At 42.3% G+C, this 26663-nt stretch overlaps 1 protein-coding gene across 1 annotated transcript; it reads right to left on the minus strand.

The window, feature by feature from the left end:
• EPHX1 (epoxide hydrolase 1) lies at positions 1-26663 on the minus strand. Its single transcript, XM_058802056.1, has 9 exons — positions 26550-26663; positions 12203-12387; positions 10636-10816; positions 8232-8459; positions 6746-6875; positions 5500-5714; positions 3332-3440; positions 1796-1921; positions 1-413 (listed from the first exon to the last, which is right to left on the minus strand). Exons 2-9 carry the CDS (start codon positions 12380-12382, stop codon positions 188-190), a joined length of 1395 nt encoding a protein of 464 aa, XP_058658039.1. The 5' UTR covers positions 12383-12387; positions 26550-26663; the 3' UTR covers positions 1-187.

Here is a 26663-nt window from a genome sequence, read left to right on the forward strand (position 1 = left end):
TGAACAAAAAAAAAAAAAAACAGCCCAAAATCTGTTGGTCCCCATGGCAGTATACACTGTATTTTTCTTTCTGTCCTTGCTCACATCTGGTCAACAATAAAATCTAATTACATGGATTACAGCAGACTAAGTAAGCCCTGTACATGTGCTAAGCTAAAAGTAATTACCCTCCTGTTTCTTAGGGAAGTTATTCCCCTTTCTTTTTCCAGAGTTGCTCTTTCTCTACTTTGTCAACAAACTGCAGAATATCTTTGGCAAGAAGTTCAGGTTCCTCCAAAGCTGCGAAGTGGCCACCCCGAGGCATGAAGTGGAAGGAGACAATGTTGGTGTATTTCTTCTTGGCCCAAGCCTGGGGTATGTGCAGGATTTCATTAGGGAAGGCAGCAATGCCAGTGGGTACCTGTACTGTGAGTCTGAGGGAGGAGAGAGAACATTGTCATCTTCCAAACACTTAAATCTGCAACAAATCAAAAGTCCCAAGGAAATGGTCCTGAGCAGTTGGGCACACTCTTATTAGGCATTAAAAATTGGACTTCCAGATCCTAAAACTGAAGACAACACTGTAATTCCTGAGGGAAAAACCTCTATTTTATTTTGCATACAGTGATATTAAGGCAGTTTTGCAGGGGATCCAGGGCATGAGGCTCAGAAGCAAGGAAAGGGAGAGGAGAGCCCTAGGAAGTGGTGGGCAGCAGATTTCCTCTTGCTGCACACAGGGCTCAAATTGATGGGCAAGCACACAATTTGATAAGAGCTGGAGAGAGATTTACAGAGGAGATAACCACTCAAATATACTAAGCCTGGCAGGACAACTGGAGGGTAGGCAGGAGAATAATTACTTAATGGGAGGGAGAAGAGAGGAATACTGATAATCTAGACTAGCTCAGAAGCAACATTTCTATATGTAGGACTATACCTTGTAAATTGACTCTTGCTTTTAACTGGCACAAATGCACACTATAAAACATTCTTCACATTAGGAAGTGTAAGGAAGCAACTGGATTTGAGGGGTGTGAATGATCTGTGCTTGTTCTAAGAGCCACATTTTCTAGGTTTGAATATCCCATACACATAAACTGCCTTGTCAGAAGTGACAAACTTTAAAATGTGGATACAAAAAGTGTTGGGCATGTAGCCACTGGAGGGCTGAGGTCAGAACTTGTCACAAGACTCTGAGGCTCTGTCCTCTGGGCACTTAGAAGCTCACACAGCTCATCCAATGCAGGCAGAACCAGAGCAACACACTGCCCACAGCATAGCCACAACAGCTTCAGGAACTGAGTCAGCTTCCTGGGAGCATCATTTCACAGCTAAATAAATAGCATGGCACTAAGCTGGGGGTGCAAATACCTCAGGGCAGGTTTAAGCCTTCACTCATGCAACCAAGCTGCTGCCTGAAGAGTCTGAGCAGCAGCAGGCACATCAGTCTCACTGACTTCTCAAGGATGCAGGCAAAGTGTGTCCAGAAAAGTACTAAAACTACAACCAACTAAATTAACAAAACTGACTGTGTGACTCAGTCACAGACTGATTTAGTAACTGAAATAAAATCGGGAAGTAGATGGCTACACCATGAATGGGAGGCCCTCGAGCAGTGCCTCCAGTCAGATCTCCTCACTGAGGGCTCAGGATTCCTGCCTAAGCACCGTGTTTTGCAAGCACAGCACAGTACCTCAACAGCCTGGCATGTCTTGCAGAGGAGTACTGTGAGAGAACAGTGTTTTTCCTCAGCGTTCAGGAATCTATAAGGCATGCAACTGTAAAATTAAAATATTAAAAGAGAAGGCACACTTACTTTTCATGTTTCTGCGTGCCTATCCCCTTCTGCAGGTTTTCCTTGTAGAAACGCATGGAGGAGACAATGCAGCCTGACACCCAGTAGATCATGATATTGCTGAGCAGGTCATCCAGGCTAAACTTCCTGGAAAGGCAAGCCCAAGAGATTGCTTAATTAGAACTGAAAATTAATTTGCAGGGACTTGACTTTGGTTTGGTTGTAAGGGGAAAAATATATGGGAAATAAATAGTGGTTAAGAGTGGAGAGGTGAAGTTATCACTCCCCCTCTGTCTGCCAGTGACCAATTAAGGATGCTAAAGGCTGTCAGACACAAACTGGGATGTCACATTTTAACTCCTACATGGAAGGGAGATTCTGTAGCAGCCATATATTCTGGAAAAATCCCTTTGCCCAGGATTCTTCTCCTGGGAAGCTGAGAAGCCTCAGAGAAAAAGGAAAACAATTCTTATCTCATTTGCTTCTCGTGTGTTTTGCTGCTTTGGAATGTGTTTGGAGATGGTTTATCCAACAGATGGTTGTTTCATTGGTTTCATGTGAATTGTTTTGACTTAATGATCAATCAGGGTCAAGCTGTGTCAAGGCTCTGGAAAGAGTCACGAGTTTTTCTTTAGTATCTTTTTAGCCTTCTCTCTATGTCCTTTTAGTATTCTTTAGTATAGTTTGGTATTCTTTAATATATTCTAGTATTATAAAATAATAAATTAGCCTTCTAAGAACATGGAGTCAGATTCATCATTTCCTCCCGTTGTCTGGGAAGGGAGGAAATGATGAAGGGAGGAAATGAATGAATACAAGAGATAGAAAACAAATACAAGATATAAAGCAAATACAAGAGGTTCCAACAAGCACCTTATGCTCCAGCATGGCTGTCTCTCCTGCCCACAGACTGGGAGGGTGGGAGCAGACAGCACATGCAGCAGCTTGTGCCATTTATTAATGATAATCTGAAATGCTACTGTGAGCCCTCAACAGAGCCCTGACACACCAACATGTGCTGTAAACAGTGCATGTTTCATATAAAGTTATTAGCTGTATGCAGGGCAAACATTCCATGCAAATCTGCTTTCCATAGCATGTCCCCTCTCTCCATTCCTGCCAGGTAGTTCTCAAAGGGGATTTCAGCTCTGGTTTCTGCTGCCCACTAGACATAATCCTCTATTAGCAAATGGTAGGTAGATGAAGCTGTAACAATCAATCCAAAGCCAATCCACAGGGAGTTAATTGTTAGTATTACAACGAATCATGAGCTGCCAGCACCTTAATGTGGGTTAAACTTTTGGATTTTGTGTCCTAATGAGATTCTTCCCCATAAGTCAGTGTTTAATATCCTGGGGTTGCAGGGTGTATTTCTTTCCTAGGAGGTGGAAGTGGGAAGGGAATCCCTCAGCCTGCATGGCCTGTTTGCCTCTCTGTGTGCAGCACCAGCTGTGGTCACTCCAGGCTCCCTGAGGGGTGAGGTGACCACTTCAGACAAACCTCCTCAGCTGTGACCCTGGGCTCAGTTACCCCATGCAAAATGGAGAAAGGGCTCACCTCTCTAGTCCTCCATCCTCTAGATTCCGGAATTCCATATCAGTCCACGAGGAAAACTTCTCCAAGATGTATGCAGCCAGTCCCACAGGGGAGTCATTCAAACCACAGCCTGTAAAGGAGGAGGGAAATTTACCTGTAACTGATATCCAACTACACAACTCTTAGAGAAGCTGCCTGTTATAATACAGGGGATATAACTTTACAAAGCTGTTCCATCAGCTGCTGTCTTAAATAAATAAAATAATACAATGAGCTGGAGCCATTTAATGCCAAATCATAAACTGGAAGTGTCTGCAAATGAGCAGGCTCCACATTAGCTCACACTGAACATTTTTTGAACTGATGTAACAGTATTGGATTTCTGCTGGCTTTTCTTTTTTTCTGGTAAGCTAATAAGATTAAGCTCTATGTGCCAAGGAGGGTTTGCTTCCATTAATCTGGAAGTTGTCATGTATTAAACAGCATTACAGAGCCAAACCCCACATGCCTACACATGACCAGGAGGATTTGCAGCATTATCTAACAGCAAAAACATTTTAAGGATTATTAGACAGTCATTAAGGAACAGCAAGGCTCTGCTAAATGGTCCATCTTCTGAATTAGCAACAGCAAACTGCCTTCATGTAGAACAAGCCTTCCTACAGATTTTATAGTTTGCTTTTCTTGGACAGAAAGAACACACCTGCACTTGGAACTTTGATCCCACATCCTAGTGCTGTGAAATACAGGGACTGTAAACTGTCCCAGCTTCTCAGGAAAACGTGAGGAAAGGGAACAGCAAGTTCCTTGGGAACAGCTTTGAAGTTGAATTTGGGAATTTGGTGGAATTTGAAGTTCCACCCTTGCAACCCAGCCTTCCAGGAAGGTGCCTAACACTGCAGCTGGCACAAGTTCACCGGTAACTGCTATTTAAACATGACACTGGGATTTCAACTATTAAGCAATCACTATTGATAAGTGGAATAGCAAGTGTTTGAAAAAGTTCTGTTGAGCACTTTCCAGATGTGCTGGGCATGACAAGCCTGTTCTCAGCTGCTCACTGTGAGTAGAGTGCATCTGTTTACATAGAGAAAAAGTGACACTGATCCTCAGAGCAGGTAGAATGTAGGCATTTCTGCCAGAAATTCATTCAGAGTGCTTTTCCCCTTTTAGGAACCTGCCACTGCCCTGATCCTCCTTCTTTGTCCTTAGGAGAACTGCAGAAATGCTCCAGCTCCCAAAGCATGAACTGGCTGCTGGTTCCCAGTCTGCTCTGACAGACCACACCTGGCTGGTAAGGATAAGAATCAGCCAAAATTCTGATTGAGAAGGAGCATGGCTTAAGCATCTTTCAGATATCAGCTTCCCTCTCTTTCCTAAAGCACAAAAGAATGGCAATTTTTAGGAACCAAAACTCAACAGAAGCAAAATTTTTTTAAATCCATACAATTATCCTTTTGCCTACACATTTTAAGAACATACCTGCCTCTGTAGGTAAGCTTATGGAAGACCATTAAGAAATATTTCCCTTAGCTATATTTTAAATAAAATCCATCAGTGAATTGCTGCTGCACCAAGCTAAAAGGTAGTCAGTACTCTTGACTCAGTTGTCCAATTCAGTCACAAAAGATGTTTTTAAAATAGAAACACTTAAGACTCAGATACTTAAAGCAGTTAAGCCATCTGAGTGACTAGCTCATGTAGAAAGAACATTCACAGCTACAATTTTTTTTCCCTTGAAAGTCTGCAAGTAATTTAGAGCAATGAGTGAAAGTGAAATTTGATTTTACTTCTCAGGTATTACTTATCACTATAATAAATAAGCTGCATTGTGTGCTGAGACAGCTAAAAGCTTCTTGTAGTTTACATTACTTGAATGTGATCCATTCTCCGAGAAGAAATTATCTTTTGCTCTCAGCAGAGCTGCATTTGAAATGGAATTACAGTCCCCAGTGATAGCAGAAGTGGAAAAATATGAAACAATCTATTTTATTTATGAAAATTGGAAAATTAGGTCAGTGGAACTTGGAGCATGCTCAGTTTGGATGTGCAGATACACTGCAAAACCCCCCTATTTTCTGCATATTTTAAGCAGTACATTTTGTTTCTATGAAAGTACAACTAAAGTGAAGAGATTTTAGGTATCCCAAGCTCAAAAAAGGTTGTGGGGTTATTTTTGTTTGTTTTACCGACAGTATCTGGTTTTGTAGCCTGTATGTGAGCATAGCCAAACTCAGACAAGATCTTGTAGAGCCATTTCTTCAAGAAGGGGAACATCCTCCTGACATCTTCATCCTGGAATCCAAAGAGCCCTGGGAAGTACCGGCCCAGCAGGATGGAGAGCAGGTGAGGGAGCCCCAGCTTCGAAACCAGGACCATGTTTAAATGGAGACCTTTCACATGGCTAAAAGGCAAAAAAAAACCCACACACAAATTAACAAAAAGTTAACAAAAGTTCAAAGTTGGTGTATTTAGAATCATAGATTATCCTGAGTTGGAAAGGACCCACAAGGATCATCCAAGTCCAGCTCCTGGCCCTCCACAGGGCAGCCCCAAAAATCACACCATGTGCCTGAGAGTGTTGCCCAAACGCTTCTTGAACTCTGCCAGGCTTGGTGCTGTGACCTGTAACATTTAAAATGTTACTAACAGGAATGAACATACTTGAATTCCAGCCTGTTAATTACATCATGACCTCAGCTGCCCTTTGTAGTGTGGCTTTTCACACAAAAATGACAAGTCAAAGGGACAACTCTCAGTAATCAGCACACACTAATCCTCCTTTTTTTTTCTTTAAAAGTACTTGTCCCTCTCCAGACTTTTTGTAGTGAGGCCACTATCAAAATGCTGCACAACTGTTGACAGAAAAAACATTGAATATAAACTAAAGTTATGTCATTTTGGATCTTTGCTTAACACTGAGCACCAAAGGGAGAACCTACTTATTGTATTATCTGGGTGCCCCGATGTAGGGAGGAATGATGCATCTGACTCCATGTTCTCAGAAGGTTAATTTATTATTTTATGATACTATATTATATTAAAGAATACTATACTAAAGGATACAGAAAGGATACTTACAGAAGGCTGTAAAGATAATAATAAAAACTCATGACTCTCCCCAGAGCCCCAACACAGCTTGGCATTAATTGGCCAATGAGTGAAAATAACTCACGGCAGAAACAATCACCTGTGAGTAAACAATCTCCAAACACATTCCACATGTGAGCACAACACAGGAGAAGCAAATGAGATAAGAATTGTTTTTCTTTTTCTCAGAGGATTCTCAGCTTCCCAGGAGAAAAATCCTGGGCAAAAGGGTTTTTCAGAAAATATGAATGCCACACAGCAAGGACTTGGGCAGGAGCTCCCAAGTGCACAGGAGATAACTATTCACTAATCAGACTAAAAGAGCTGCACCAAGGGGGTACTTACCTGGGAGCTATCTGGGCCAGGTTGGTGCAGATGACACAGCCAGCATCACCACCCTGGGTGTAGAACTCATTGAATCCCAGTCTAAGCATCAATTCATAAAATACAGAAGCAGCACTCACGGAATTGAAGTCTGCATTTAAAGAAAAGAACACTTTTGTTGCATTAATTCCACCCACACTTCTGACCCTGCAGCACTGATTCTCCACATCAAGGCAATGTTCAAGCTCCTCAAAAGCTACAAGTCCCTTTCTCCTTGCCTGACTGTTTGCAAGCCCTTGCTCAGCATCCAAGCACAGAGAGCAAGCAGAATCCATGAGGAGAACAAACTCCAGGCTTTGTTGCAGACATCTCCACTGCTCTGAAGGCTGACCACGAAAATTGTGGGTTTTTTTAATAAAATCCATCAGTGAATTGCTGCTGCACCAAACTAAAATGTACTCAGTACTCTTAACTCAGTTGTCCAATTCAGTCATAAAAGATGTTTTTAAAATAGAATACTCAGATACTTAAAGCAGATACTTAAAGCCAGGGAAGCAGAGAAAAGCAAACCCAACTGCCACTGTCACATTTTTTGAAAAATCCCTTTGCCAGGATTTCTTCTTCTGGGAAGCTGAGAAGCCTCAGAGAAGAATGAAAACAATAATTATCTGATTGCTTCTCCTGTGTTTTGCTGCTTTGGAATGGGGTTGGAGATTGTTTATCCAACATGAGAATCGTTTTTACTTAATGACCAATCACAGTCAGGTTGTGTCGGGACACTGAAAGCAGTCAGGAGTTTTTAATTAGTATCTTGTTAAGCTTTCTGTCTGAATCCTTTAATTAGTATCTTGTTAAGCTTTCTGTCTGTATCCTTTCTCTATTCTTTAATATACTTTTAGTATAGTATTCTTCAATATAATATAATACCATAAAGTAATAAATTAGCCTACTAAGAACAAGGAGTCAGATTCTCAATTCCTCCTTCATCCTGGCGACCCAGCAAATACCACATCCAACCTTCTCCACATCTGCACATGCAATTAAATACTAAACTCAGTGTCATTTTAAACACCACCTCCTCAATTTGCTGCAGTTTGTGTTTGTATAACTCAGAGCACAAGCTGAGCAAGCAGGTATTTGGCTGCAATCTGCCATGTGGACACCAGAACTGCTTTGTTTCAACTCTTCCTTCTCAATGCTGTTGAATATGGGTGCAAAACACCAAAAAGGAACAGTAATAAAATAAATTTCCCCTGCCTGCTCACTCACAGACAGTTCATGGATGCAATTACAACTCTTGAGTTGTAACTTCATTGCTCCAGGAACTAGTCAGTGATGTCACCTGAAGTCACCCCCTTATGTCCCTTGTCCCACACACAGGATCTCTGTTTCCTCACTGGGAAAACAAGAAGTGTGGAGCAGGAGTTGCTGTTCTGCTAACAGAAGAGTTACAGTCTCAATGTGAGGCTGGGCTTGTGGGGGTTCAGTTTCTTCTCCTGTGTCATACCTTGCTTGTGGGGTGCTTCTGAGAAACCATAACCAGGGATGGATGGGCAAATGACTTCAAAGATGTGCTCATCCCCGAGGCCGTGGCTTGCAGGATCCGTCAGCAGGGGGATGATTTTGTAAAACTCGTAGAATGAGCCAGGCCAGCCATGAACCATCAATAGTGGCTTTGCAGCCTGGCCTTCAGGCAAATGAGGAGGCTTTACATGAACAAAATGGATATCAATGCCTGTAAAAGGAAAATCATTAATTAGCACAGCCAAATTTACCGTGACACTGAAACTAATCACAGAACAGATTAGGAATAAAGCTTTTTCCTGTCTTTTTTTTTTTTTTGGTGAGCATGCAAACACACTGCACTTCTCTGGATACATTTATCCAAGGACCTTAAAGTACTTCATAATGGGCAATTAAGCACCACAGCAGCCAAATGGGGTTGGCTATTTCTGTTTTAAAATAAATGGGCAAATTAAGACATAGGAGTGAAGCAATCTTCCAACGGTAACACAGTGACTCACCCAGCTTGCAGGCAGAGGAGACAATTACATCATTTAGTCCAAGTGCCCTTAAATTTTACCCAAATGTCCCTACATGGCACGGGAGAAGCTTCAGTCAGCCAGAGATTTTTCTTCCTGAAAGGCCTGCAATTGCAGCTTGAAGGCACCAAGAGATAGGGAATCCATCACAAGGTGCAGCTGTTTGTCTGGGGGCATGAATCACTTTCCTCATTTTGTGCATGCCTTACTTTCCATTTGAATATGTCTGGCTTCTGTCCCCAGCCACTGACTCTAAATGCTGCACAAAAGGAATTTTTTAAGCCTTCACTAAATATTCTCTGTCTGTGGAAGCCTCCTGTAATCAGGTCACACCATCTTAACTGCTGATAAACCAATCACGCCAAATTGAGGATTTGAAATTACCTCCTAAAAGAGAGTAAAAGTGTTCATTTTTGTAGTTCTTTCCCACCCTTTGTCCAAAGCTTTCAGTATCTCTAAGTGAATAAACCAAACCAGGAACCTCTGTTCTAGTACCAGTCTCCAGTTTGACCAGTAAAAGGTAAAATCAGCAGTGTAGTTTCCATTTTAAAAGCTTCACACAGCATTGCACCACCTGCTTCAGGTGAGCTGCTCTCGCTCAAACTAACTCAGGGCTTTGTTTTCCAGGAAACAGGAATTTGTTCCCTGAATTCCTCATTTCTGGGTGTATTTAAGGTTGTTTTACTCACATCAACTCCAGCTCACCAGCAATCCCACCATCTTTCACTGACTTGAGATTTCCCCATCCTTGACACTTCTGTGAATCTCTGCACTCTCTGAAAAGCTTTCAAGTGATGACAGAAGGTAGGAATCTGATACACAGCATGTTTGACCTTGTCTTTTCATATCTGCTCTCTGTAATCTTTCCCAGCCCTGAGATTTCCCTTCCATTGCTATACATAGTGCATTGTCCTTAGCTGCTTCTCCCTTTCTTGTCTCAGATGGGGCTTCTTTCTTCTTTGTTCCAAGGAAGCCTTTCTGGTTTTATTTTTTTCAGCACTAACCATCATTTAAATAAGTACTTTAAGCTCTAACCACTATGTAGCACCATTTATTGTCCCAAATCCATTTAAAATACCATGGCAAACTGCACCTTTAGAAATAACACACAATTATGGGTGCAAGTAAAAACAGAACAAAATACCTGTTAAGGTTAAATTTTGCCATCATGGGAGACAATTGCCTGCTGAGCTCTAGACCTACAACTGGACCCAAGCACCACCCCAAATCAGGCACTTTAAAAAGCCCAGCCTGACCAAGGTCCAGCACCAGCACACCTTGGCTGAATGAACTCTTTGGAAAGAATGAATGAAGAGAAACCATTCCCTCACAGCTGGCAGCACATCAACCCCAGGGGAGAGGCATTGTGCTCTCCTGGGCCTGGGAATGCTGGAAGAGGTGCAGCAGGGCACATCTGCCCTGCCAGGCTGAGGAGGGCTGCCAGGCTGATGCTTCACTGTGACAGCAGCAGCTGGGCAGCTCCACAGAGCACGAGGAGACATCTGTGGCAGTTTTTGCATGGCTGCATGCAAGGCAGGGAACATGTGTACAGCTTAAGATCCTCTTCTGCTCCCAAACACTCGTGCTTGGCTCCTGCTAACACCAGCTGACAGGCTGCTCATGCACAGGGAATTCCATTTGTCATTCCTTGTCCTGAAGGCTCCAGTTACAGCCAAGGAGTTCCCTGCTCCTTCAGCAGTGATGCCAAGGATCCAGACTATGGCAGCCAGGGAGGGAAGGCCAGAGCCTTCTTCTCTTCCTTGCAGACAAATTTATCTATTGCAGACAAATCTATTTGTCTATTGCAGATTTCTCTTGCAGAAAAATTTATCTATTGCTGGTTATATTTTAAGGGGAAAAGCAGCACACCTTGAATCTTTGTTTTGAATTGTGGGTACTTGTTGAGGACTTCAACTTGTTTCTTCCAATTGAACTGGTTTTTCCAGTAGGACACCACCTTCCTGAGGTGCACTGAGTTGGTTCCATAATGAAAGCAGCTGTTCTCCAGTGGCTCAGTGAATCGAGCCTGGTCCAGTCTCCTAAACAAATCCTACAGGGAAAGAGAGGGAAGAGACATTAAAAGCCCTTGTGTCTGCTGTCTTGGGCTGTGTGTGTTTCTAGTTATCCCCACGTGAAATGAGAACTACGGAAATAACATCTCTAATTAGACACCTGTGCCTTTTGCTGATGCTCCATCTGCTGTCCCAGTATTTTTTCCTCCTGCAGGTGGCCTCCTTCCCCTTCCATTTCCAGCTGTTCTCGGCCTTTGTTCTGCAGGGTTGCCTGACCTGAGAACCTCAGAGCTGGGCAAGCTGCTCTGCTGGCATTGCTGTGGCTGCAAGGGGTAACTCCTGCAGCCTTTCCTGGGTGCTTTCCTCACAGTCAATGCATGGATCTGGCCCAAACCTTTTGCTTTCCTGCCCAAACCCAGGGGTGGGAAGTCTTTCACCAGGAAACACTCAGAAGGATTTTGCACAGACAGAAAGTTGGTGAAACCAGACTGAAACTGAAGTTTGCCAATCAGTCACCTTCCCACTGCACTACAGGAGATGTTGGTGGCACAGCAAGATCACTCCAAAATCACTCAGCAGGGAAGGACAGCCAAGAGCTCCTCCCTACTGCAAACAGAACCACAGAGCAGCTGAAAGACAGGTCTGGAAATCTAATCCTGCTCAATCATTTTAAAGTTAGAAATGATCCATCTTAGTGTCTGCAGTGTAAGGGGAAAGCAGAATGGAGAGCAATGTCTTTTGACATTACTAAGAAGGGTAAGCAAAGTGTTAAAAAACCCAGGCCTTGCTGAGAAATTAGGAATCTATTATAAATTAATAATGTGAGCAATCCCAGGAGTATTGTTTGAACCATGACTCCACAAAGCTCTGTGAAATTGTTCAATCCTTGCCTTAAACACACACAATCAAAATCTTTCTATGCAACAAATTCTGCAACGTATGTGTTTACTGTAATTACCACAGTAATTTAGTGTTGACCAAAGTAGACTATTAATTACAGAAGAATCAGCATCCAACACAGCTGCAAACATAAAGCAGTCAAGAAAATGAGGTATTTGTAATTGCTTTGGAAAGAAAGGGGAAAAAAACAAGACATTGTTCTTATTCTGGTCTACACAAACTGAGGAAAATGCACAAACAGAAAAACAGAGTTGTTGAGTAATCTGTAATATGATTTTTATGTTTATTAGGCTTTGCAGAGTAGGTTTATTTACCAGCAATCATGCAAGAGCCAGCTGAGAACAAAATTGTACACTGAGATCTGCCTATTCCTACCTATCTTCTGAAGTACTGAAAAATCCCTTCCCTCAATACCTGGCCATCACTGGCACCCTGTTGGTTCAATTTAAAAATTACTTCCAAACACATTCTACATCATTTGGCCATTTCTTCCTTCCCTTCCCCCAGCACAGAGATTTGCTTACACTCAGCTCTTCCTCTGCAGTCTCCACCTTAAATGGTCTAACACTGGAGTCTTCTTTGGTCTCAGGCTTTTGTCCCCTGCCCCACCACCCATCTTTGAAGGGCAGCGTCTCTTCATTCTTCTTGGAAAAGAAGTAGTAGATGAGGAGTGTCCCCAGGAGCAGGAACACCTCGAGCAGCATAATGCCTGCAGGGGAAGAGCAGAACTCTGGTGAGCCCAGTCAGCTCAGAGAGACACACACATTTTTGGGGAGACTTTTCCCTTTTCAGACAGGATTCCAGCTGCAGGATGTTCTGGCACTCACAGGATATCAACACTTCTGTGAAATTTCTGAAACAGAATGTTTCAACCTACCCAAATGAGGAAGAATTATTTTAAATAAAAGGCACATAATAAAAACAGAGCTCGAAGTAAGTTAAAGAGATAATGTGGCAATTAAATAATCATTATAATGAAAATATGACATAAATATAACTTAATGATTACAATTATACAATTGACATTTAATGTCTTCTCTTCCTCTGAAGTTCTAGATTCCCCACAAATCCCAGGGCAGAGCATCTCTTCAGCAAGGCTCACATGTTCCCTGCCCCAGATTCAGAGGGGAAGAAAAGCAAGGCAGATTATACATACAGAATAAAAAGCCAACAGTGTGAGTGAGGGCAGCCACCTTGTAGCTCCCAGTCAGCCAGGAAGTGGAGCAGGGATATATTTGCACAACCCTTGAACAGCAGAGTAAAGGGCAGTCAGACCTTCCCTTTCCTTCTCCCTGTGAACTGTTTTAAAGAGGAAACAAAAGCCCATGCTCTAAAATGTGGTCACATTGCCAAAAAAAGTGACAAAATTCTGTCAAGGTGCAGAGCAACCTGATTTCACAGCACATCTGCATAACCCAGCTGCAGGGCTGTGCTTCAGTCAGAACACTCAAAAAAATATCTTGAATATATTTGGACAGTTCGTGCTGCAAGTAGAAAAACCACTTAGACTTGTCTTTAATAATTAATGTTTTCAAGCATGCCTTTAAGTGTAAGAAACCTTAGCAAGGTGGTTTGGGGAACAGTACTGTCATCATTTTAACGCATAATTTTAAAGAATGTCATGCTTCAAACACTAATTTGCTGGGGAATTACTAAGACATCAAGTGTTTCAAAACTTCTGTAGGGCAAGGATTGTTTATGACCCAGAACATCTCCATTCTCTCTAGAGCCAGAAGGTTTTGTTGGTTTTGCTGCTGCAGAGTAATTTGATGCTCTGGAATGGCTCAAAGAGTCCTCAGAATGCACCAAATTTACTCCTGGATCAAACCAGGAATTTTAGCACAAGTTAACAGGAATTCACAGGATTAGAGCAGGAATGAAACTGAATGGAATAGCTTAAGTGCCTTTATGTGACAGGACATGTTTTACTCAACTTCTTGAGTTTAATTTTCTAATAGCTGACAATAAACAAATAAATAAATACACAAGTCAAGGTAAGCACCCATAAAACACCTGTGCAGACTGAACATTTGTCCAGGCACTGTGCAGATTGAGCAAGCTAAAAAAAAAAGAAGAAAAAAGAACAATATTCTATTTTTTACACATGCAAATGCTACAGCCTTGAAAGTGCCTGAATCCTCAGAGAATGGAGCTATTGGATGATAGGCACTGAAAAAACTTGATTTGTTTGTTTGTTCCACTGGTGCTTCCACAATTTCTGCCATTGTTTTTCTTCACAATGTTTGTTATCTGGAGCACAAGACAACACTCCTTTCCCACCTTTACAACACCCAGGCTATAACTCTCCCCAGAATGAAAAAGTTTATCCAATTTCAGCTTGCCTCAGCACACAAACCAATGCAGTTTAGGAGCATCCTGAGCACAATTAAATTTTATTGCAAAGCACAACTGGAGGGGCTTCTAGAAACCTCAGAGCACTTTACATAGAAATGATACCTACCACAGCATTTTATAACATTTCTATTCTTCTGCCTTCATGGAGAAAAACAGCAGCTTCCTCAAAATCACAACACAGCTGGGGCCATGTCTGGGCTAGAAAGGTTCACCACCATAACTGTGAACACCACACAGAAAATCCCAACTCTGGGCCAGTCTGATCTGTTTACAGAGACCCCAGCAAACAGAAGAGCTGCTGTCAGTGCCAGCCCTGTTGTTCAGGCTGGGCCACCTCCAAAACCAGAGCTCTCTTTGCTCCTGCTGCATCAGCACCACAGCCCTGCCTGTGGCATTCACATTCTCTGAAAAATCCCTTCGCCCAGGATTTTTCTCCTGGGAAGCTGAGAAACCTCAGAGAAAAAGGAAAACAATTCTTATCTCATTTGCTTCTCCTGTGTTTTGCTCACATGTGGAATGTGCTTGGAGAGTGTTTATCCACAGGTGATTGTTTCATTGGATTCTGGTGTGAGTTGTTTTCACTCACACCAGAGTGAAAACAAAGTGGTCACTTTGGCCAACTGGGGCCAAGCTGTGTCGGGACTCTGGAAAGAGTCACAAGTTTTCATTATGATCTTTTCAGCCTTCTGTAAGTATCCTTTCTGTATTCTTTAATATAGTTTAGTTTAGTATTCTTTAATATAATATAGTATCATAAAATAATTAATTAGCCTTCTGAGAGCATGGAGTCAGATTCATCATTCCTTCCTGCCACAGGGATCCCTGCATAAACAGCACCTGCCAGCACAGAGACAGAGCTGCTCTGCCCAGGAACTGAACCTCCATGAGCCAGAAACCCTCATATCCACGCCCTGAGCAACAGAACCATTTCAGCTCCCCACCATCTCCTCTCAAGGACACTTGAGAAGCAGAATTTTTGCAGCAGAAGGTCTGGGGTGGGATTGTGTGCAAACGTGTGTGTTCCGCATTCACCCTGGACCACAGGTGGAAAGAAGAGGCTGTGTGAACAGACATCCATTTTTTGCAATGAATTCAGACTGGAGGATGAGCTTGTTTACCATCCAGTAGTAAGTGCCAAAACCAGCTTCAGGTCTCACAAGAATCCTGACTTCCGCTGCAGAGAGCTGGGGCTGGTGACAAATTGATTTGCATGGGATGTCATCCTGACTTGGAAGAAGCCACCTCTGATATTGGTTGTGTTATTTTTTTGCTAACAGAGAGACTCTCTGTATTCAATCTCTCCCAGTTGCCTTGAAAGTGCCTGTAAAATTCCTGATGATAATGAACATGGGCCCCAGAGCTCCAGGAGTGTCACATTTTTCTGTGAGTGCCTGGGAAGGGAAGGACCAAGTGCGTCAGCAGAATCTGAACCTCACCAGCTCATCCAAGGGGATTGTTTTGGGAGGGATGAGCTGCTGGGATGCAGCATGTTCCTGCCAGCAGCTCCAGCCTGGGCCCAGAGGAGGCCACTCAGAGCAGTGATTTCCCAAGTTCTCCATTCAGGCTGCTTCTCTGGAGCTCTGGTGTGTTGTTTGAGCAGCACAAAGCAGCCACAGTTGTGACAAACCTGCTCCAGAATTTCCTTCGCTAATGACTGCTGGGATCTGTGGTGAAGTGGAAGTGATCAACTCCTTAACACTTGTTCCACGATGCAGCAATACAGCACCATGAATGTGGAAGGACAAACAGGTACAATAACACTTTTCTACCCCTATTTTTCAGAGATGTCAACAACAAAGTGCTGGAGGTTTTATTGTCTGAAGTCTCTTGATGCAACTGCACTGGCACAATGCCTTTATAAATGAGGGCTTCAAAGGGAGTTCATGTTTTGGTTTGGCTTTTTCCTCTTTTTATGTGACCAAAGGCAAGACCTTAGAAGGAAATATTTCCATTTATTCCATGGTCCTTAGGCTCTGAGACTTTGCTGTACCCCAGGGAGGATATTGTTTGCAGTCAACACTTAAATACCTTTGACAGTACTTTTATCCTAAAGAGTTCAAGGAGGAATGCTCTTGGTTTGCTGCTTTAAAAACGTGTTTTCAAAGAAAAATATTGAAATGCAATGGGCCCAGTAAATAGCCCTGAACCAAGCTCCTCTTGAAGAAGGCCAAGAATATCTCATTAAATACTTCTGCAAGAAAACCCCAGAAATTCCTTACAGTATCTTACAGCTTCCTATTGGAAACACTCCTGGTTTTCAGCACCTTTCTGCATTTTGATTTGTCCCCCATCTGTGCATTAACATCAGAGCTAAGGGGTCCACAGGAACAGAGCAATTATTATTTACATCAAAGCTCTGTCCTGTCTCTTGCTTTGTCTTCATCAATACACAGGAAGAGATGCCTCATAGAACAGAGCTCTTCATTTTCAGAGGTCATCTATGAAACAGCTCAATGGTAAAATCCCCCTCTCCTTCTATGAGTAACCATCCATCTCAACCTTGCAGCATTAGAATCCATCTGAAACATGTTTTTGGAGAAATAATCAACTGTGCAGACCTTCAGTTTAATGCAGGAAATGCATTCTGGCCCAAACACCATCCAGCTGCCACAAATGATGCACAACACCCACAGCTTTGGGGGTGCCACCAAGCCCTGCCAGGGCAAAACTGCTGCTGCATGGCTGAGGCAGGACTTGTGACTCTGCTGCTTTCAGAGCTAATCATGCTTTAGGGTTAATAACATTTTCTCCCCAGGACTGGTTTACCAGCACACTGCAAGGCAGCTCAGAGCACTTGGCACACTCTGAGAGACACAAGGTTTATTGATTAATAATTACCCTGCAGGAGAAATAACAGCTCCATTTGGAAGTGATTTTTCTGTGTATTTTTGTTCCCCTACATAAAATCCCACATCAGGCTTTACCAAAAAGGCATCTTTCTGCTGCAGCACCTTTGTTCACACCCTGCTTTGCCCAAAGAGCAGAAACTACAAGTTACTCTTCCCAAGAGACCTGAAGGAAAAATGACCCCACTGGAGGACTTCAAAAACTCATGGCACCTGGAACAGAGTCCCTGAGCACTGCCACAGCCTACAAGGAACTAAGACATGGCACAGTCCCCACAGCTTCACCCTCAGTCTGTCCCCTACCCTCTCCAGGCACCACATTTTTGCCATCAGAAACAGACAGAAAACCACCAAGTCGCTCATAGAAGAAAATCTTCCTATTTCTGTAGTTTATGGAGCATCATGACAAGCTTGAAAATAGCTTAGCAAGGCAGAAATTGCTTTGCCTACAAGTGATAACATTTCCCAGGTGAGCATGGAATGCTGTATTAACATTGGAGGGGAGGAGGAGAGGCAGGCACGGGATGAAATAAAGCAAAGCAAATCAAAGACAGGAAATACAAATCCAACAGAGTTTCTGCCTTGTCTCGATAAGAAATTTAGCATTTACATTTTTTATTGCCACAGGGAGGTGGCACACAATGCTATCTCCAAAACAGCAGGAAGAGATGATATCATCCCATTTTACTTTTTTTTTTTTTTCCCCTAGACTGTTCACAATCAGAAATTAACCATTACAGAAGGAAATTAATTAGAAGGCTGCGAGCAAGGAGTGAGGTCACGTCCCCAAAGCAGTGAAGCCCACTGTCCCAGGGCTCCCCCAGGAGTGTGCATGCTGCTCCCAGCCAGGCTGGGGGTTCCCTGCTGAGGAACACCCACAGCTCTGGCACTGAGGCACTGCTCCCATTCTGCTCTTCAGCTGCTGTGTGCCCTGGCCAGCAGGAACAACCAGCAGGGCCAGGGTAGGCTCTGGGGTGCCCCTCTGTGTCACGGTGACATTGCCTGAAAAATCCCTTCACCAGGATTTCTTCCCCTGGGAAGATGGGAAGCCTCAGCTTCTCCATGTTTTGCTGCTCTGGAATGTGATTTAGAGAATTGTTTACCCAGCATGTGAATTGTTTTTACTTAATGGCCAATCCCAGTCCAGCTGTGTCTGGCTCTCTGGTCAGTCATGGGTTTTTATGATCATTCCTGTCTAGCTTTCTGATGTAGCCTTTCTCTTTCTTTAGTATAATTTTAATATATAACATAATAAATATAATGTAATAAATATTATATTATATAATAATTATAATACATCAAATATTATATTATATTATATTATATTATATTATATTATATTATATTATATTATATTATATTATAAATATAATATAATAAATATAATATAAATATAATATAATGTACTATAATATAATATAATATAATTCATAATATGACATATAGGATATTATATAATCTAAAATAGAATATAAAATATATAAAATATATTTTGTATATTTATATGTTATATATTATATATATTTATACTATATATTATATATTATTATATTTATGTAATATAGAATATCTTTTATATATTATATTTTATATATAATATATAGAATATTATATAATATAAAATATAGTATATAAGATATAAAAATATAGTATATATAATGTAATGTAAATATAATGTAATGTAATATAGTATAATGTAATGTGATATGATATAATGTGATATAATATAAGCCTTCTGAGAACTTGGAGTCAGTTCTCATCTCTCACCTCTGCATCACCCGGAGCTGGCACTTACAGCACTTGTCCCTCCAGGCACGTTATTCCAGAGGAGTGCTTGTGAACCTTGCACAACACATTCCCACCTCGTTTTTCCTGCAATTACAATCTGTTGTGAACTCTCCAGTACAACACTGAAAGCCTACAGGCACTGAGACCCAAGTCTAACTAAGCATAACAGAAAAGTAGCACAGGAATAAGTTCCCTGTCATGTACTTTGCCTCACCCAGGGGCAGAATGTCTGTAACCACTGGCCAGCCAAAGCTCAGACCCCAATCATTATTCAAATCACTGCTTTCCTAAGAGGCAGAGACTCAATTTACAACAACACATATCTGAGCAACATTACTTCTTCTTTTAAAGCCATGTCCTACACATTATTCTGTGCTGCTTAAAAACATGATTTGTTTATCTCAATTTTATTTATTTTGCTTCTATTATGTTTGAACAAACCCACTCTCTTTCAAGAGTCTAAAAAAGCACAAACTGACAGAATCCAGCTTGGGATTTGTGTGATGCCCGTAAATGTGATCTAATGACTGTGTGCATGATTCAGGAGAAAAGGGATACACTCTCCATCTGCAATAATTTCCGTTTCAGACTCTACAGGCAGAAAAGCCACGAAAGAACTCTTAAATCAGCACTGTTCATGATAATTAAGAGTGAAAGAGCTGTTCAAACTACCATAATAATGCATCAAGGTGAGATAATGCAAAGATTTTATCCTATTTACCCTATCCAGCCTTTACTCTATTTAATGACACTCAAATCCCAGTAAGAAGAGGTTTTTTGCACAGGTGCAGAGAAGTGACAAGAGCCTGGCATGCAATGGAGGGTGAAGACAGCTGAAAGCTCTCTCAAATCCCATCTTCCAGTTAAAAGAGGAAAGGATACCATGCCAGCAACAAATTTTTTAAACAATTCTTAGCCACAACATCTTGAGCTTTACTTCAACATTTCATTCCTAGAGCCTGAAAAGAAATTATGAGCAGCACGTGGTTCTGTTTTGCCTTCCACTAGAACTTCTAGCAGTAATGAGGTTCACCTCCTCATCCTGTGCCAGCATCTGCATTTTACAGAGGAGGTGGAAATGAACCAAAGGAGTGAGATATTACAGATAAGGAAATGAGATCGGGGTAATTGTTCCTCAGGCCTTAAGGCAAATTTGGGCTCTAATTTTAGCTTCACCAAATCCTCCAGCAGTGCACAGTAAAAGGTTGCCCTCCTGCCCTGCCATGGTGTTATTGCCAATGTTTGGCCTGCCCTGATCTCCAGATAAGACTTGTTTTCATCCCAAGCTGCTTGGTGGTACAGCACAGCACGTCCCCTCCTGTTTACTGCAGGATGTTCCATCAGTCTGAGTCTCTTAAGATTCTTCCATGGAATCAGGGAGGGAAAGATCTTTTCAGCTAGCAGATTTACAAGCTTTTTGTATTAGCACTGTTAGAAAACTGTGTTACTGAAACCCCTAATTATTAAAACATGCAGAATTGATGTACATGTGGTGCTTTAGAGGAGAAAAAAAAAAGAGTGCAAGCAGTTTGAGGTGCATAAGAACAAAGTACATGACAACCCTTCAGTTAAAAGAAGGTGTGGAGATAAAAACGATGAATATAAAGACTGCCAGAGGAATTTTCTGGCAAACTGCAAGACAGATGAGGTGCACATTGTGAATTTAAATGAGGTAAGGGCAGCACGAATGAGAATGTGCTCCTTGCCCCATGATGTGAGACTCCCTCAAACCTCTGTGATGCCAAACTCCCTCCTTCCATGTGATGCAAGATGACCTCCACCATCTGTGATGCCAGACTTCCTCTTACCTCTGTCACACCAGTCTCCCTCTGACCTTTAGGATGATAATCCATCCTCCAGCAGTGAAGATTTCCTGCTTTTTTCTGTAACATCACATTATTCCTTTCCTCTGCGATATCAGACTCTCTCTTATCTCTGAGGATTTTTTCCTTTCTCAGTGATGCCAGACCCCCTCCTTCATTCAGGACACCACATTCCCTCTTACCTCTATAATATCCAGCCCTGTGATGTCAGACCCCTCTCTTCCTTTCTCAGTGATGACATTTTCTTCTTCCTTCCTGAGGCCAGACTCACTCTTACCTCTGTGCAACACTCTTTCCTTCCTCTGTGATAGCAGATTCCCTCCCACCTCCATGATGACAGACCTTTCCTTTCCTCAGATTCCTTCCTTCCTTCCTTCCTTCCTTCCTTCCTTCCTTCCTTCCTTCCTTCCTTCCTTCCTTCCTTCCTTCCTTCCTTCCTTCCTTCCTTCCTTCCGCCACTTCCTTCCGCCACTTCCTTCCGCCACTTCCTTCCGCCACTTCCTTCCGCCACTTCCTTCCTTCCTTCCGCCACTTCCTTCCGCCACTTCCTTCCGCCACTTCCTTCCGCCACTTCCTTCCGCCACTTCCTTCCTTCCGCCACTTCCTTCCTTCCGCCACTTCCTTCCTTCCGCCACTTCCTTCCGCCACTTCCTTCCTTCCACCACTTCCTTCCGCCACTTCCTTCCTTCCTTCCGCCACTTCCTTCCGCCCCTTCCTTCCTTCCGCCACTTCCTTCCGCCACTTCCTTCCGCCACTTCCTTCCGCCCCTTCCTTCCGCCCCTTCCTTCCGCCACTTCCTTCCTTCTGCCACTTCCTTCCTTCCTTCCGCCACTTCCTTCCTTCCGCCACTTCCTTCCTTCCTTCCTTCCGCCACTTCCTTCCTTCCTTCCTGTGTGATGCCACACTCCCTCTTACCCCTGAGATGTCCAAATCCATCATAGCTCTGTGATGCCAGACTCCTTCTTTCCTTCCTCATTGATGCCAGATTCCTTCCTTCCTTCATGGTGCCAGACTCTCTCTTCCCCGTGTGTGACACTTTCTCCTTCTTCAGTGTGAGACGACCCCAACCCTCTGTGATGTCCAACTTTTCCACATTTCCTCCTTTTTCTATGATGCCACAATCCCTCCTTTCTTGATGATATCCCTCCTCCCTCAATGATATCTATCTGCATGAGAGACTCCTTCTTTCATCTATTATTTCAGTTTTCCTTCTTTTTTTGGGACACCAGACTCCCTGGCCACAAAACCTGCATACTCCAAGTATAATGCAAGAAATGTGCAAAATAATCTATAAGATAATCAACTCATTTTGCCTAGAGCTATAAATGCAAATAGAATAAAGAATATTAAATGTGACTATGGAAACAGGAAGAGATCAAAACTTGTTGTTTCTCTACAAAAACTTAATTCCCAATGAGGAAAGGAACTTTGAATGATGCCAGAGGAGGGGAACAGATGGTAGCCATCATTTTCTGTCAAATAACTGCAACACCAAAAGGATGTTCCAGAGTAAACATGTAACAAGAACAATTCCTGCTACTTTATCTCTCCCTTAATAACAATATTTAAGTTCTGTTTAGATTTCTAAAAACATGCACTACCTGTACCCACCAGTTGAGAGCAATTAACACTCTTGATGAAGCTCCCAAGAGGGCTTGGTCCTCCAACAGAGCTTGGGGTTTGATTCATCAAACATGGGTGTTTTACCTGAGAGGAAGATTTGTTTTCTATCAGACAGCAAAGCCCACCCAGGCTGCAGATACAGAACAAACAGGGAGAGCAAGAGCTGTGTGTTCTAACTGCAGAATTCACAAGATGAGCAAGATTTGACTGCTGGGTGCAATAAATGTGAGGAGAATTGCTTGAGACACAAAGAAACAACAAAACCCAAAAGTTTGCTGAGCCCTTTCTTGTCCCATGGACTACACCTAATGATCTCCTGCAGAAATGTTTCAAAAAAAAAAAAAAGAAAAAAGCTGGAGAAATGTCAGGTGACAGCTCAATTTTCAGAGAGGAAACCTGGCAATCAGCTCCTGTTCTTGAATCCAGCAGGATCCCTCCATAAACATGATCACAGGCCATTCCTTCATTCTGGCAAATGCACTATCAGAGAGAGCAACTAACAGAGCATGGCTGCTACAATTCCCACAAAAATATTCCCAGCCCTGCCAATCAGAAAGCATTCAATCAACAACAACATGCTCAAATAGATATAAAAAACTCAGAGTGCTGCTTAAAAGAACCAGCCATAAACCCCAGGGTATATTCAAACCACTGCCAGCCATCCTGCCATGTCTAGCATGACCAAGATATTACAGCAAATGCCACTTTGGAAGATGATGTTTTGTGCTTTACCATTTATGTAAATACCCATTTACACACACAGTGATGCTTTTAATTAAAAATAATGTGTGCAGAGGAAGAATCCAGGACTTTTCCAGCAGTAGTATTCAGAAGGGAAAAAAGTATTTTCAACATTAATTACAAGCAGACCAAAGCTCTTCAGAGAGAAGTAAGATGCTCTACTTTCCAAGTGACTTTTCTTCAGGGACTTAGACAGTAATTAGAGCTCTATTTGCCACATTTGGAACTTGCACTTTGCAGAAGTCTGCCCTGGTTCTGGGATTGTGCGTGGCATGGAGAAAATACTCTTGCAGGCTCAATGAAATAGTGCACACTCTGCCACAAAGGCAAGGCTTTACCTCTGCTCATCTGCCCACAGAATTTGAATACTCCAACAAGAAATGTGCATAGGCAACATTTAGGCAATATAGGTAAAATAATCAATTTATTTTGCCTAGAGCTATAAGCTGTGCTTCACCTACTACCCCCAGCTCTGCTTTGCCACTTCTCCACTGACAAATTACTTGACAAACTATTACTGAAGCAACAGGAATTTCTGGGAGTGTTACCATTCCAGAATTATTACCCCTAACTCTTTCATTTACCTGTTGTAATTACTCAGAACAAATTGGTCCTTCCACTAAGGAGCCTGAGCTTATTTCACAGTGCCTACAAGATTAAAACATTGCCATTTGATGCCTAAAAATCCTGGGCAGGTCTGAAAGCTTTGTTGAAACCCTGGATAAACAAGCAGGCTGAAAGGAACGGTGTTACCCTGCAGAATGACCAAATACTTAAAGTACAGTAAATCAACAGGGGGCAAAAAAGCCTTTTAAAACACCCAGTAATCCAAAGCCTATTTTAGGCAATTCATACAGACAAATTGCATGTGGATTTTGCCTGCACTGGTTATTACCCACCATGCTCTATTTCAAATTATTTACTTCAATGCTATGATCACACGAAATAAAACGACAAATTCTGGGAAAAATAACAAGCCAGCAGAGTTTAGCAAATCACACACAAGTTTCAACAAATTTTTAACGATTTTTTGACTGGAAATGAATTCAGACTGGAAAAGATGCAGAACAAAGAGCCATGAACTTGACACTGTGCCAGGACCTTCCCCACAAAGACTTCAGCTCTGACAAAGATCTAATCCCTGTCCTTGGACAACTTCAACTGTGGATTGATTTTCAAAGCTGCTTAATTGCTTTTGGGGACTATCTTCCATCGATTTTCAGTGTGCATTAGCAATCTGTGCACTCAGGCCTCAGCTTTAGCTCATTTCAAACAGAGCAATATCTGCTTCAGGGGAGAAGAACAGCATCCCCAAAGAGCAGGGCCAATCCACATATGAACCCTGCTTTTGTGGCTCTCTGATAACTCTGAGACATTGGCTTCTAAGACTGATCCTATCTTGTAGGTTCACCTAAAATTACTAATTTCTCTTATTTAAGGTAAAGCTAGGCTAGGAAAAGAAGGGAAGAGAAAGCATCCTGATTCAATAGGGTTAGAAAATTAAGCAATGCATTCGAAAATGGTGTGTTTTAACTCCTGGGCAATCAAAATCCCAGCTGAATTCTGACAAACTAAACCCAGCTTGAGCAGAGTACATAATTTCCTTAGTCTTTGCAGATTTCTCAGTTATGCAACAAAGTATGGGCATTAAACTTACAAGGTTTTCTTCTCATGCCTAAAATGCTTGTTCAGCAAAGGGAATTATGCATAAAGTACTCAATCAAATCACCCTCAGGTCTGGCAAAATTATCCATAAATAAATAAAACCTCAATTTCACATCCCCATTTAGAAATAAGCAAATAAACCATACAGAAACCATTTACATGCCAATAGTTAAAGCCACTTACTTTAACTAAACAGGGAAACCTGGCCACGTTCCCGAGGAACGCTAAATAAAATTGTTATTTCCATCATAGTTTTATGGAAATAAAAATTTTATGGAAAGTTTAATAATAAAATAAAACAATTTTTTATGTTTTATGGAAAACACAAAAAATTATGTTTTATATATATGTTCTATATATATGTTACATATATATATATATAACATATGTATATGTATATATATATGAGTATATATACATATATACATATATATACACATATACATATGTTATATATATGTGTGTGTTATATATATGTTCTATATATATGTTATATATATAACATTTTTAAAATTTTATTTATAAAAATAAACCTTTTAAAAATGTTTTTATTCCATAAGCACTGGTAAATTTTTTATGGTTTTTATTTATAAAAAAATAAAACTTTTTTTTTAATGTTTTTATTCCATAAAAAATAAAACTTTTTTTTTAATGTTTTTATTCCATTACCTTTTTTATTTTCAATGTTTTATTCCAGCTTACCTCTGGCTCCAGCTGTTGGGGATGCCACACACGCTCCCCTACCAGGAATGCAGACTAGGACCTTGCTGTTCCCGAAATCAGCACAAAGCCCCCAGCGGTCCCAGCGCTTCATCCACACTGGAACAGTTCCCATTGTCAGGAATCCTTGGAGCAGCAGCAGAGCCCTGCGCCCTCTTCAGATCCCTGGCATTTACGGACCTTCTGTTCAGCGCCGGCAGGTTTGGACACACGGACTGGCTTGGAAAATCGCTTTCCTTTAGTGCATGGGGAGCCGAAGCTCCTCTCCCCGCCGGGGCCCCGCTCGCATCCCTCGGGGAACGTCCCAAACCCATCCCGGACCGCGCCCGCCGCTCGCTCTCACCTGCGGGGCCGGAACGGGCACGGAGCCCCCCGAGCCTCCGGGGCCGTGTCCCCGCTCCGCAGCCCCCGGGAGATGTCGTTCTGTCCGGGCACAGAGGCTCCGGAGCACCGCAGGTTTGTCCCCGCAGCGTCCCGGGCTGCCAACGCCGCCTGCAGGGTCAGGGCACGGCCGGGAGCTGCTGGGAGCCGGGATCCGCCTGTCGGAACTCAGGACATCCCTCTGGCTGTCCTGGACTGCCAAGATCCCTGCCAGGGACTCGGAAACCCAGGCACAGAGCCCAAGATGCCTGTGGTTTTATGACCCATGGAGCAAACTACCAACCTTATATGAAGACCTGCAAGCCGCGACAGTTTAAGTAGAATGACAGTGAATTTATCACGGGGTGAAAAAATAGATTTTTGGGGTTTTTAGAATGGGGGTTCAGGGGGCAAGATGGAGGAATCTGGGTGTGTCCAGCCTTTCTCCTTCTTCTTGGCCTCCATCTTCTGCTGTGATGTTGGCACTTTTGGATTGGTTTAGAGGAGAAGCTCACTGTCTAACACAGGTGATAGGTACTGGAAAGTAACTGTAAATATTGTACATGAAGTTTTTAGTATAAAGACATAACACCCCCCCAGGGGCAGGCTGAGTGCCTCAGACTTTCTTGCTGAACAGACCTTGGCAGGACAGTAGAAAATATTTTATAGATAAGACACAATAAACAACGTTGAGACCGAGAACTGAAGAGTTCAGATGGCAGAACTCAAGAGAAAGACAGACTGTGCCAGACAGAGGGAAAACACTGAAAATGCATCTAACTTAGATTTTTGTGTGTTGTTGTCTCTGAACCTGTATTCTCCAAGACCTGTCTTCAAACTTGGACAGAGAGAGCTAAACAAGCCTCAGAAGGTCAAGCTGTAGCAGCTCATCCCACCAGGAAAAACAAAACAAGCAAACATTAAACTCCTCATCATCTCTGAGGTTTTACCATTCAGTCTCAGTTTTCAGCTGTTACTTCACTCCTAAGATCCAATCCTCCTTTTCCATCACCTCCATGCCATCCTGTTTGGATTGCTGGGCTCTTGACAGACAGACAGACCTG

Source organism: Ammospiza caudacuta, chromosome 3 (genome assembly GCF_027887145.1).
Source record: "Ammospiza caudacuta isolate bAmmCau1 chromosome 3, bAmmCau1.pri, whole genome shotgun sequence".
Lineage (NCBI taxonomy): Eukaryota > Metazoa > Chordata > Aves > Passeriformes > Passerellidae > Ammospiza > Ammospiza caudacuta.

Bases quoted from the DNA above. Each gene is read 5' to 3' on its own strand.
- EPHX1 (XM_058802056.1), bottom strand. From the start codon at position 12,382: ATGCTGCTCGAGGTGTTCCTGCTCCTGGGGACACTCCTCATCTACTAC. The intron at 5,715-6,745 runs GTAAGTACCCCC...TTTGCCTTTTAG, and splicing joins CTGGCCCAGATAGCTCCCAG to CCATGTGAAAGGTCTCCATT. The intron at 1,922-3,331 runs GTGAGCCCTTTC...TTGCCTTTCCAG, and splicing joins GAGGATGGAGGACTAGAGAG to GAAGTTTAGCCTGGATGACC.